At 40.9% G+C, this 13,945-nt stretch overlaps 1 protein-coding gene across 1 annotated transcript; it reads right to left on the reverse strand.

Annotated features, from left to right (window-relative positions):
- Positions 1-83: 83 nt before the first annotated feature.
- Positions 84-3,981, reverse strand: atp6v1e1b (ATPase H+ transporting V1 subunit E1b). Its single transcript, XM_071905635.2, has 10 exons — positions 3,879-3,981; positions 3,708-3,769; positions 2,807-2,872; positions 2,135-2,244; positions 1,790-1,856; positions 1,598-1,687; positions 1,427-1,495; positions 1,253-1,347; positions 1,039-1,126; positions 84-891 (listed from the first exon to the last, which is right to left on the reverse strand). The coding sequence occupies exons 2-10, from the start codon at positions 3,738-3,740 to the stop codon at positions 829-831; spliced, it is 681 nt and encodes a 226-aa protein (XP_071761736.1). The 5' UTR covers positions 3,741-3,769; positions 3,879-3,981; the 3' UTR covers positions 84-828.
- Between the last annotated feature and the right edge of the window lie 9,964 nt (positions 3,982-13,945).

Raw genomic sequence — 13,945 nt, forward strand, 5'->3', positions numbered from 1 at the left:
TGTAAGTACTACAAGTTTGTATATCACTAGGCAATGGGAAACCAGAAATGCAGAAGTTGTATAAGTCAAAAAGAGCAGAGAAGTGATACTAATGATTTATACTTTATTATGTTAAACATTTCCACAATATAACATTTTCAGATGGAGACACAATCAAAGAAAAGAACAAAACCAAAAAAAAACCCCACAAGCACACATACAGATAATTTAATTTGGAATCCTCATATACATACAGTGCATCCTTTGGAATGACATCACCCACTCTTCTAATTCAAGACATAAGTATAACGTACAGTAGATGTAACATCAATAAATTAACTTAGTAAGGTCATATATGGTCTTCAGTTTTTTTTTTGTTAAATACTTCATTTCTCTGTGATTGGTTGGAGCAGATACCTATTAGCAAGACAATGCTCCATGCAACTTATCATGTGGGGTAGAAGTTAATGGGAAACTGTGAGATAGCTGCTGTATTTGTCATGAGGACTGATCCAATCAGATCCTGGAGTGTTAAACATTGAGCCAATCACGTCGTCCCTGACTAAGCAGTGTAAACTGAGACCCTCTGAAGGGAGCAGCAGAGTAAACCGGTCATTGTAATGTGCACAAGTACCTACAATGCATATCTGTAATATTGAGTTGCAGTGTCTATCCTCATCCTGTCCCTTAATGCACAGAAAAATACAGCAATACATCACACAACAACAACGTGTCTCTTTTGAGCTGGAATTGCATCGGAAATTCTTTTCACAGACACAGGAATGAAATCTTTTATATGACAAAATAAAAAATACAAGGAAGAACTCTTCTCTAAGACAGCGGAGCAACTCAGTCCAAAAACTTGCGGTTCGGGTTGGCACCGAAGAGAGCCACTCGGATTTCAGGCATCATCTGGGAACAGAGAGACTCACGGTTAATGTGATGTAAAAGTCAGCAGGAGTCTAGATTATAATATAGATAATAATAGACCTAATAATAATAATAATAATAATAATAATGATAATAATAATAATAATATGACCTGTCCCCGTTTCCTACCTGCTGAGCCATGAGGTCCAGTCTGCTCTCCAGGGTGTTGGACACCTTGATCTTCCCATCACCATTATAGATCTCAATGCCTCCAGAGCTGAAGACAGACAAAAAGTAAACACAAAACAAGTCAGATCCACTACAGAAGACACTTCAGTCAATCATCAGGAGTAGTTATGACTTTGTGAAGCTCTATTTGTCTTTCAAATGCGATGATACGTACATGTCTGGGGAGAGGAAGTTGTCCTGATCGATGCGGACCTCCAGATTGTTCTTCACAGCCGCCTTATATATGGGAATGTTCTTCTGGATGGACGCCTGAGAGAAAAGAACAGTTGTAATGCAATTTGAATTGAGGCACTGACTCTAACACGCTAATGGAAACGCTGTTACTCACCTGTAATATCTGCAGGTCCTGTTTACGGCAGCGGATGGTCACTTTGGGCTCCAGCAGCTGATAGAATCCCTGATGGAAAGCATAAAGAAAAGGTTATCACACTTCCATCTTCCACTCAACACGGCCGCCGATCTCATATCTACAGATGGACACTGAGGTAGAGCTGCTGACCTGTAGAATCAGGCCGTCCATCAGAGCTGGGTACCTGGCCGGGTCCTTTGCGACGTTAGCGAGCTGCTGACGGGCCTCATTCAACATGTCCTACACGTACAAATTGACACATGGTCGGGATCATTTACACAAGAGGGCCTTGTACACTTCTCTGTGTAAATAAGAGATCACAGTCCGACTGAAGGGGCTTACCGAGATCATGTCATCCCGCGCCTTCAGTACCTTCAGTCGAGCCTGGTTCATCAGGTTTGACATTTGACTATAGGGGAGACAAATAGCACACAGATAGATAGGATAGGGAAGACAAATAGCACACAGATAGATAGGATCTGTTTGACTATGTGAGCAGGAGAGTTTTGCCTTGGTGAGGAAACTGTGGACAGTGCAGACAGATAACAATCGGGACATTGTTGATTGATGCGGCTAAATACAATTATGGAGACTGTGTGTCATGCGTACAGTTATTCCTCAGTTCAAAAAGACCGGAGAGAGGGAAGACAGGATATGTCCTGTGATGTCCAGGCATGACTAACTCACATTTTTTTCTGCTGTTCAATCTGCTTCTCTTTCTTCTCATAGTACTCCATTATCTTCAGCCTCTGAGTCTGAACCAGGCGGCCCTTCTCAATGTTGAACTCCTCTTCTGCCTGCAGGGGGAGACACAACTCGCTCAGGCAGTGGAAATCTTTAGGCATGTGACATCGTCTATCCAAGACCATAACCACCAGTGTTTACAAAATTACACCGACTGGGCAAATGGGGGCGCTATAATTAAAGGTCAAAATTTTTAACTCAAACACAGTATTTCAGAAACCCACTGGTCCCATTTTGATGAAACTTGGAGGGATGACACATCTTGACAATGTGTTTTGCCATTTAAAAAATGACACCGTTTGGTCTGATAGGGGTGCTGTAACTAAATGTCAATTTCTAAGTTTGATTAACACAGAACTTGCTACACAAATCCAGCTATCCTTACAAATGACATTGATTGGCCAACTGGGGGCGCTATAATTCAGGTCAATTTTTTTTAACTCAAACATAATATCCCAAACGCTGCTTGTCCAATTTTGATGAAACTTGGAGGGTCGATGCATTTTGGCACTGTGTTCTGCTGTTTAAAAACATTACACAATACTATATGGTTAATTATGTGTGCATATGTTTGTGTGTGTGTGTGTGTGTGTGTGTGTGCGTACGGTGCTATACCTTGGCATCAATTTCTTCTGCCTTCTCATTGGCCTCCTGCTCAATGAAGGCCATCATGTGCTTGATCTATACACAGGAACGAGAAACATGGATGAGAAACAAGGCTGGAGTGGCTTTACAAACATTAGATATGTTTGTATTGATATGTTGATATTTTCTGTAATTTTATATATGCAAAAGTTCATCTCAAAGTGTTATATACTGTAAAGTATGTTCTAGCCTACAACCGACTGCAACTCATCAGTTCTCCCAGACTGAAAGCTGGGAATGTTTGCTCACCATGCTGCAAATGAAGCATCTCCTGCCTGGTTCTGTCACTACGGTGAGGAATGTTCCTGCCCATTTTGCTTAAGACAATATCCTTACAATAAACCCACTACACTTAAGACTTGTAACCTATGTGTGGTTGTTTACTGTAGGTATACATTAGTTTTTCTTAGGTGTAGAGCAGCCTATTTCCAGTATTTGCTGAGGTTTCATATTCACTGAGTGACCAGACAGTGGATCATTGGAAGTTCCTCATCAGGCCTGGCATGTGTTCATCATGTGACCAAGTGGAAATATGGCCCTCATCATCTCAGTCAGAACTTGCATGGCTGCAAAATGGCAGCTTATCTTGCTATAATTGTAATTTCCACAAACATAACCCAATCCTACATAACCTAGAGAGTGTATTGTACTCTATGTTTCTGTTTATTCCAATACTAACCTACAGCAGCTCTCTCAATGTCATCCTCCTCGACACACACCTTGAACATATTCATTACTCAGCGACTAGGAACATTTTCCATTCTTACAATCAGACAACCAGCGATGTACTGCGACGCACATCTACAGTAATAGACGGTAAACATGTGGACGGTGACATTTCGAAGGTTAAAAAGGCTAAAAACTGGCGTACCTGCTTCTGTACATCGGCATCGCTGAGCGCCATGGTTGCAGCTGTCAAAGATCCGCTCGGGCCTGCCGGGAAAATAAAAGCAAGAAATAAATTCACAGTGAGGGAGAAGCGAGTTTCGTTCACAACCAAGAGATTTCGATCATGCAACTCGATATTTGGACCAATATTTACCCGAAAATCACAGAGAAGGAGGTATGAATTAATCGCCGCAGTCGTGACTCGTAAAGATGTCTACGGAGGATCAGCTGATTTTCACAGTCACATGATGTTTACTTCCGGGCCAGCAGCCAATCAGGCGTGAGAACAAGGACCGTTTAGTTTATCCTGATGTTTATGATAGAAGAAAAGGGCAATATGAATGACAGCAATTCATTCGATTAGTCAGTTATTAGTATAGCCTATTATTTGTAGTGCCTCTTTTAATTATAATTAAAATATATATATATATATTTTAAATGTAAGAATGTATGAATTGCGACACACGGATATTCAGTTATCTTTAAACTAATCAGTTTACAAACTAAAAATCAATATAATATTCCTATAATGTTCCTATAGGGACTTGTAGTGTGCCTATGATAATTAATAGTGAGTTTCAATAGTGAGTTAATACTTTGTCGTTCTTTATGGTATTTTGCTATGTCTTTTCATTTTAATATTCCTATTATATCCCTATAGGAACTTATAGTGTGTCTGTGAACTCATTAATGAGTTTATAGTGACCTTATTGTACTTAATGTGTTTTTTTATATATATTTTCTATGGCATCACTATAATATTCCTATTGGGACTTATATTTGTATAGGCCTACTATCCTCATAAATTTTGTTATAGTATTTCCCTGGTTCTTTTTTTGTGAGAGCAGTGCATTATGAAATCCAAGCTCTTCATATCTTATGTACAGTATAACAGTATACAGTATGTGCTGTACATGTGTAGGCCTACTATGTGAAAACCCCCTGGCATAGTTTCCAGTCCTGTAACATATCTTACCAGTAGAGGGAACTAGAACTTGGAAAGTCCAGCATTAGAAATAGCTCTTCTCTGTGTTTGACATACATTTTCCACTCTGTGTCAAAGACTCACAACTCACTGTGGACGGCTGGTCTGCTCTTTGGACAGCAGACATTAACCTCTGCCAGCTGTTTACTTCCCTACTGATCTCTGTTAACCTTTCACAGACCATTAACAGACAGGTTAACAGTCTAAAGTTTGATTCAAGATTAAAAACTTTATTGTCCATTTATGCAGCCAGCAACATGAATTCTAATCTATTAAAAAGCAAGAAATACCATATAATACAGAGTTTAACTACATTGTTCATGGTCTTGCTCAGTCTGAATAGATAGCAAAGTCACCACTGACTGCTCTCCAGCCAACTGTTATGTCATGGATTTGGGCAGTGGGGAGGGTAGGATAGAGATAGACAGACTGAGAGAGAGAGAGAGAGAGAGAGAGAGAGGGAGAGAGAGAGAGAGAGAGAGAGAGAGAGAGAGAGAGAGAGAGAGAGAGAGAGAGAGAGAGACTTGTGCCCGGCTTGTCCAGCTCGTTACTCCTGTGCCAGCTACAGCATGCATGTCTGCCTCTGTGTTGTTGTTCGGGTCTGAATGCACGTCTCTCCCTGATCTTCAACATCTGTCTCCCGTCTAGCCGCTCACTCAGCCCTGCACAGAAAAGACCCAGGTACGCTCAACACTGCTTTGTGTCTTTTTGCTGCACATTATGGAAAGTTTTACACAAGAGCTTGAAATCTTCCACAGGAATAACAAGGATATATGTGTGTGTGTGTGTGTGTGTGTGTGTGTGTGTGTGTGTGTGTGTGAATAAGAGCAGACATTGTACAGTGACTCAGGAATGTGATTTGATTTAGTGGCTTTTGCGTACCATGCTTTGTTAAGAGTGTGATATCTATAGACATGTCAGCGGATGGGTCAGTAATAGGTCACTTAGGTGTAGTGAAGGGCAAAATCTAACCTTGTATAAGAGAGAAAAGGGGGTGTGGGGGACTGATTTGAAAAAAGCAGCAGTCCAATCAAGCAGTTCTCTCATACTTCCTGTGTCTGACATTCACACTGACCTTATGTTCATTCTGATTGGCTCATATCACCGTCACACTGTGTGCATGCACTGTCACCCTCGCATATTAGCATAGAAAGAGCAGCTGAGTGGCCTACATCTCACTGATCGTTTACTTTACCATGAGTCTGTTATCGCTGGGATAGGATCAATGCGAATCCAATTACTCAAGTAGGCCAGTGAGTGAAGGAGGATCACACAGTAGAAAAGGTTGATTGTTTTGTTTTTTTTAAGCAGGGGCACAGAGGCACCTTTCTGAATGTGACAGGTTTAAAGTGTTTTACTTGTAATCTTTAATGTTTCAGACGTTCCTCGCAGGTTGGAGCCTCTGCAGGCCTAAAACACAGCAGCTTTGGCCCCAGACAGGCAATATGGCAGCTAGTTGCTCATTAAATCACTGATGTCTGGGAGGCGTTTGTTTCACAGCCTGCTACCTCTGGAGTGGGTGTGGTGGAATGACAGGACTTTTCAAGGTCTTGATTCACTGAGTAAAAAAAACTATGAAAATATACAAAATATACAAATAATAAACACACAAAATATGCCCTGAATCAGCCCCGGATTTAACAGATTTGAAACACAAAATTGAGGTTTCATGATCAGATTATTTAGTTCTATCAAGGCACCACTATGTTCTGGAGATTTGTATTCAAGGGCTAAGGCTTTTTTTAAATTGATTTTGTCCAGCTGCTGGGCTTGGAGTCAGAGGTTTTATTGCACAAAAACTACTAAGCTGTTGCATAACAGGCAGGGAGGGTGTTTGCTTTCGCCTGTGAAGCAACACAATAGAAATAGTGTTTAAAATTTGGAATATATGCTCCAACCCATATTGAAATGGAATGGAACAGTTAAGTTGAGGAAATCCAAATCCCAAACTTCTTATGTGTATTTGCATGATTTTTAAAAGCAGCTTGGTGTCTCATCCAGACACAATCTAGATATTTATTCTACCTGCTTTCCATCTTTAATGCCAAGTGTAGATAAAGCCATAGGGATTTGTAGGGACCAATTCAGTCAAACATCTATACCTTGATATCTTTATATTTTTTACACTTTACAATCTCTCCTGACAGATCAATCTTCCCCCATCTGTTGTAGATGGGCAGCAGACATGTCTTAATAATCTACTGTTTTTAATGATATGTCTTTTTCATTCAGTGACAAATTCCACTGGTGTTTGATCTCTTCGGTAAACAGTTTATTCAGAATATTCTTCAGTTTACTCACAGTTTATTTTTGGATTATTAGCTAATACCTGGAGCTTAGCAGCAAATCTGTATTGCATTTCGCCTCTTGGTGCCACTACTCATTACTACAATCAGCGGCACCTCTTAAATGTCAGATTTTGGATTCTCTGTCTGATCTCAGGTTAACTGTAAATGTAACAGATACATAAGCCCTGGAGAGGTTGTTAAGGGGTTTACCCTTATTAAGGGACATATTCTGAAACCAGAGAAAACCTGGTGCCCCATTTCACAGGCACACAGGCAACATGTTGTGAACATGATACTACATTACCCAGCGGAGAGCGAGTGTTGAGACTGTCTATTCTGGGGCTGGCAGGGTGGCAAATATTTTCTGCAAGCAAAGCTGAGATGTGGCCTCAGGGGTGAAGCGGGTCACCTTGGAAGAAACAGGCATGTGTGGGCCGAATGCATGCAAACAGATGTGTATCTGTTCAGAAATGGAGACTTCATACTGTTGAGATTATATGTTAATACTTCGGTGTTGGCGAGAATGTTGAGAAATGGAAATGGCAGAAATCTCCATGTTGGTGTTTCACACGTTCTGAATATCTACTGCAATATCACTTCCCCTTTAAATCCCCACTCTTGTCCGATCTTCACGTCATGTGAAATCTCTGAAATAGCTTCCACTCTCGGGCGACAGATGGAGACGTATATAGCGCCTAAAGATAGTAAGATATGTGGGGACAAGGCTATAGATAGTCACAGCCACTGCAATACAGAGCAAAGAGTGAGCAACTTTTTCCAAGCAGGGCTTTGCTTGTGTCACTGAGCACGTTCACCTTGCTGTGTCAATATTGCACAGTATTGTATTATTACTTCAGTTTACTGTGCTTGAATATAAAACTTGGAGTGACTCTGTGTCCCCACTAATATTTTCTGTGTATGTGCAGCAGCCAGGCTTCATTCTGGAGGGAAAGGCCCCAGTCGAGTCCAGCAGGGAGGATGGAGGCGGAGGGGAGGCCGGCGCCCTCGGCCCCAGCCCCGCCACTCTGCCTCTGATGCAGGGAGAGAGTCCCGGGCCCTGGCAGAGCGAGAGCCTGCTGGCGGAGTCCTGGTCCACGATGGGCGACGTGGACCCCGAGGACACCAAGAGCCTGGACAGCAGCGATGGGGCGGTGCTGGCCGGCGAGGAGAACCACTCCTCCAACTCCGACATGGTCCACCTGGAGCGCGAGGAGGCCGAGATGCTGGAGGAGGCGGAGAAGGCCGGGGAGGAGGACAGGAGGAGGAGGATGGAGGAGGAGGAAGAGGACGAGGAGCTGCAGACCAGCGTGCTGAGTGTGCTGGGCGGGGAGCGGGAGCTGGCGCAGCTCAGGGAGGAGCAGCAGGACCTCCGCGCCCCAGAAACTGAGGGGCTCCTGGTGTCGGCGGAGGAGCCCCGCGCGGAGAGGGGGCCCGCCGAGTTCAGGCAGGTGGTTCCCCCGATGGCCCTGCCGCCTCTGCCTATCGTCCAGCTGGAGCCCCCCTCCACCACCTCCACCCCGGTCCCTTCAGCCACGACCTCCGAGATAGAGGAGCTTTATTTCACACAGGAGCTCCGCCCTCCCCCCGTCCTGGCACCAATAGCAGCAGAGCCTTCAGCAGAGAGCCAAACTCTCGACCAATTGAAATTCTCACAGATTCCCCTCGCTGCTGCAGAGGAACCTGCTGTTACAGCGTCTCAGGCAGCACCAGAGATGCCGGAGCCAGAGCCAACTGGTCCCAAGACTACCAAACCTCCCAGCTCCACTGAGCTACCAGTGCTGCTGTGTGGAGGCGCTGCTTTGGTAGCCGTTGTGGGAGTAGTGGCATATGGTGCTGTGGCCTACTGCCGAAAGTAGAAAACTAGTCTCCATGAACCCCAGACACCCTTTCAACCCAGGTCTTTTTTTTTTTTTTTTAATCTATTCCAAATGATGTATTCCACTCCCTTCACTCTCCGAATTCTGGATTTTACTGTCTGATGCTCTTTGTATACCTGTTGCAGTTATTATTAAGAACATTAATTTGATTTTTCAGATTCTTTTTGTGCTACCTCAGCTCACAGCGGAGCTCATGGCCTTTGTTTTTCTGTATCTCTCGCAGAACTTAGCCAGAAATGTAAAAAAGAATGTTCACACAAGTTAATCAAAAATGTAACAAAGGTACAATTTTAAAGAATCCTGAAAATTTAAACTTTGGTTTGATGTTTCTTTGTGTGATTGTCTCTCTCATTATTACACCAGAAAATGACATTACGGAATAAGAATGGATGCAAATGCCTCTTCTAGCTATATCATCTTAATCTCATATAGTACACTTCCATAGAAATGTAATGAAGCTAAGGAAAAGTGCATTTATTAATGAGTGGACAGTGCATGAGACATAGAAATGTTAAACATCCAATACACCTGCAACTGGGATGTTCAGCCAAAAGATACATTTGCTGTTTTACATTTTAGCTTCCTGTGTCTTATGGACTGTATTCCACCAATGATCATTTCCACAGTGGTATGATCAAAAGATTGGTGGCAGCCATCTTGAGTGCCACGGCTGTAGGGCTGCTGCTCTTTATCTGAGCCTGACCTCTGACCTCCATGTGGAGGAGGGAAGCAAAACGAGAATTTCCCTGCAAGTATCAACAAAGTATCACATGACAAAGAGAATGTGAAAAACAAGTGAACCGAAAAACAAACAGGTTCACTCACTGTACAACTAGGTCAGCACAGAGCTTTGAACTGTAAAATGTGTCTCATTCCTCAGTGGTCTACAGTGAATTGTAACTGTATGGAAAGACAAGTGTTTTCTTGTACTGGGACCTGAGTTTGGGAGATACAGTACGTGATATGTATGGGGTTTATGGCCCTGGCCTGCCCACTGCTGGTCAGTAGGCCCCACTACAGTCACTTAGCAAACTTACATCAAGTAGAAAATGTTACACCTAATATAAAAGTTAAACCACCTGTGCATAATAGGATAGATTATGTATACTTGATTATAGTATTTACTATATAGATACATTATTATATTATTATTGTCTTTTAAACCTCAATAATTGCACTTAAATGTCATCCATAAATTAACCATATATTCCATACTGTGCTTTACTATTCTGATGGAGAACTAGCCAACACCATAAAACCCCATTAAGTCCCATTAACATCTAGTGAAGGGCAGCTTTGTTAGCAAGAAAGACAATAAAAAAAGTTTGAAAGGAAAACATTGTTCAGAACAAGTTTTTGCTAATATGGCAATTTAGCCTAAACAAAGCAAAGAGGTTGAATATTTCTGTAATTCTAATTCTATGCTTTCACATACATGTCTACAATTTTGTTTTCACTTTGATAGAATAGAGTGTTTTGTATAGAACTCATACAAAAAATAATCCCCAAAAACTGCATTTTGAAAATATATTTGAAAAATAAATGCATTTTTAAATAAGATACTAAATGTCAAGAAAACAAGTAGCAGAGACACAAACAATTATTAGGAATAATTATTATTACAACTATTAGAACCAACTATGTGCATCAATTTGGTTTTCTGATGCTCAAGCAGCGCTCAGCCTGAGACAAGACATGCTCTCACAGATAATGATTTTACAACTCTGTGGTCACATCATCATTTGGTCTGATAGACTAATGTGTGCCAGTGGCTTTCACACTTCTTGATTTTCATTGAGTGCCAGTAAATAAAGAAGTAAAATAGTTGTTGACTGTGCTGCGGTTACGCTGCCGTTCCCACATAGGTGCCAACATGCACGCAGCTATTGAATTGAGAAGGGGAAGGAAAGTGCTTCTTTGTTTGGAAAGATAAAGATCCAGCACGTCTGCTCTGCCAGAAAATATAGCACCTTCACAGACACAGATGCACCTCTCTCTCTCTCTCTCTCTCTCTCTCTCTCTCTCTCTCTTTCTCTCTCTCTATCTCTCCATCTATCTCTCTGTGTTTCTCATAACCTCCCCCCCCCCCCCCCACCATCACCACAACTAAACACACATTGCACATGGACTCACTGACAAATTTCCAGCTAATCAGAAGAATAAAGCACCTGATAATGTAATAACTTCCAGATAATATAATACCTTGTCACAATGTAATAAAATGTCCCTTTAAATGGCTTAAACATGTAATAATGTGTGTTAATGACTGTTAATGTAATAAATTGCTAGTAGCTGTAATAATATCACAGAGGTGTCACATATTTTTAGCTGATTTTATCATAATAGTATTTAGTTATTCCATTCTCCTTACTTGGTTATTACATTACAGTAATAATCATCAGTTAAATATGTTACACCTCTTATGAAGTAATAATGGCTGATTAATATAATGATGTGATATTGTTACATTTACTTGCAATTTATTTCATTAACAGGTTTTATTACACCTTCAACTCATTTAGAAGGACATTTTATCACATTTTGACAAGTTGTTATATTTTCTGTTTTCAGTTATTACATTATCAGTTGCATCATCAATTCAATAGGATTCTAGCAGCACAATCCCTGTGTGTAGGCCGACTATGTTATATATGGCATACATAACGAGAACATAGAATAGAATAGAACAGAATAGAATAGAATAGAATAGAATAGAATATTGTGGGCTGGCCAAATAGTACAACAACCATGAAGAAAATGGAAAATGCATCCCATATTATTTCCCTCTTGCAAATAAGTGCAATCATGCAGAGTGAGCTCTTTAGATCAACTGATTATCAAGAAATAGCACTTATGAATTATGATATAATGCCATACATTTTATCATTTTTGAGAACTTGACACATACATACAGCATGAAAAATCATTACAAACATGTAGGGATGTGATGATATATACAGTATATTGAAATTCAATATATCACAATAAAAAAATGTGACAATACTTATCGTGGGGCAGAAAAATTAATCACGATATTAGCTCAATTTTATTCTGCTGTAGTAATCACAAATGAGATGACTTGACCATCACAATTTCACAAGCTCTCCATCTAAATTATATTATTTGCACTTTGTAATGGCATTTAAAAATTGTTGTTTACATTCTAGCAAGCCAGTGCCATTGTTAGGCAGACTTGTGGTTCAGAAATAAACAGAATTCTGCACAGTCACACTTTGTTGTCACTGAACTTTTATTTATCACATCGTATCGTAGCTGTATTGAATCGTGAACCCCATATTGCGTATTGAATCATATCGTGAGATACGGTAAGCATCGTCCCATCCCTACAAACATGTAATCCTATCTAAACATTAGAAAACATCTTTGTTAAGACCCTACAGACCCTAAAGACCAACTCTTTGGCTGAGCGGAGAGGGAGCCGCTCTAGAGTCTGCATCCCACACTCCACACGGTGCCAACATCAGCGCACAGCTGTCAGGCTGCAGCTTCAGCCAGGGGGGTTGTGGTCGCTAATTTATGGAGTTCATTTGACAGAAGTTTCACCATGAATGGAAAGAGGGAAAGACGGAGTGGGAGAAAGGACAAGGTTTGTGGTTCTGTGTTTTTATCAGCATGCTGCACAGGCAGGAAACACACACAAACACCCCCCCCACCACCACCCCTGTACCCCCACCCCTGTAAGCCCACTCCCACACACACCCTGAACCAAAAATACAGACAGTCTTTTTCTATAGGCTACTGATGAAAATAATAAAGAAATGTAGTGATATTGAATAATAATGAAAAATGTATGAATAATAAAACAATTGAATCAATCATCTCACATTCCATCAGCCAAGCTGCAGTCAGCTGAATGAATCCGTAACCTGAGCAGGTTACTTTTGGATCTGTGCATCTTTATTATTTATTTGTCTCCGTAATCTTTCCAGCTCGGCGTTCAGGCATGACCGCCGCCACACTCACACTTAACCGGGCTGAAAGGGGAACTTCAGGAGCAAGTCAGTTGATATTTAAAACTGTAAACCTGCGATAAATGAACTTCTCAAAAAGCCAGTGTTTATTTGAAGAGGGAGTTGGCTGCTTGTGCGAGGCACGGGCAGAGCTGCACAGTGGTCACTACATTATTAACCATTAACCTTTACAAGCACATTTATCTTAACCTGTGTTTATGGCATGCTGGTCAGTGGGGGATACAAATAGTCTATTTCACTACTTTTATTCAAATTCAGCTTCACTTCCATAGTTTGCCCATAGGTTCTGCACCTATGGCCTGCAGTATACTGTTGCTTTTCACTGACATGATCATTTGATGACATTCTGTAACTGAAAAGAATTGAAAGAACTGCAGGCATTTACTTGATGCTCTTATCTAGAGCAATAAGGAGTGCAACAGTAGAATAAACTTCTACTCTTAAATTGCCAAGACTCCAGGCAACCAGTAATAAGGAATGGAACGGTCAATGCCACCAGCCTGAATAAATAAGAGGCAAGGCGAGAAGGTAGAAAGCTTTGTTGTTGTTGTTGTTGTTGTTGTTGTGGTTTGTATTGTATTGTATTATTTCCTTGTGACAGGTTCCTAGAACAGTGCTGATTGAATATGAAAACATATTGTGTTGAGGATGTCAACAGTCTTTATTGGCTACAATAGCCAACAAATGTCATGCAAACTCTTCCTTAATTAGGTCATTTTAAGTCATAGAATGAAGTAATATAATAGATATCAATAGATATCAATAGAATCACTTTTTTGGATATTAGATTTTAGACAGTAAATATATAAAACACTATAATATAAGAAGGTAATTCCTCAAGAGCAAAAGTTCAATGCTAAAACTATTAGAAATTGTGAGATAGTTAATTTAACTATTAGAAATTAAAGTGTCGTGCATAAACACTCAACATTTTTATATTTCCATTACCAGTGACAAGTGATTAATTCACTTATGAGCTATTCTGAAGTAAATGGTAACCCATTGTTGTTTACTCTTCATAGAGGATATTGAAATAGTGATCCTCCAACTGCGCAGCTTCACAGAGAGCAGCCGCTGAG

This window comes from Centroberyx gerrardi, chromosome 24 (assembly GCF_048128805.1).
Source record: "Centroberyx gerrardi isolate f3 chromosome 24, fCenGer3.hap1.cur.20231027, whole genome shotgun sequence".
NCBI classification, from domain to species: Eukaryota; Metazoa; Chordata; class Actinopteri; order Beryciformes; family Berycidae; genus Centroberyx; species Centroberyx gerrardi.

Excerpts from the sequence above, each read along its gene's own strand:
- atp6v1e1b (XM_071905635.2), bottom strand. The coding sequence starts at position 3,740 with ATGGCGCTCAGCGATGCCGATGTACAGAAGCAG. Across the intron at positions 1,688-1,789 it reads CGCGGGATGACATGATCTCG|GACATGTTGAATGAGGCCCG; the intron begins GTAAGCCCCTTC and ends TTGTACGTGTAG. Across the intron at positions 1,127-1,252 it reads AACTTCCTCTCCCCAGACAT|CTCTGGAGGCATTGAGATCT; the intron begins GTACGTATCATC and ends GTCTGTCTTCAG.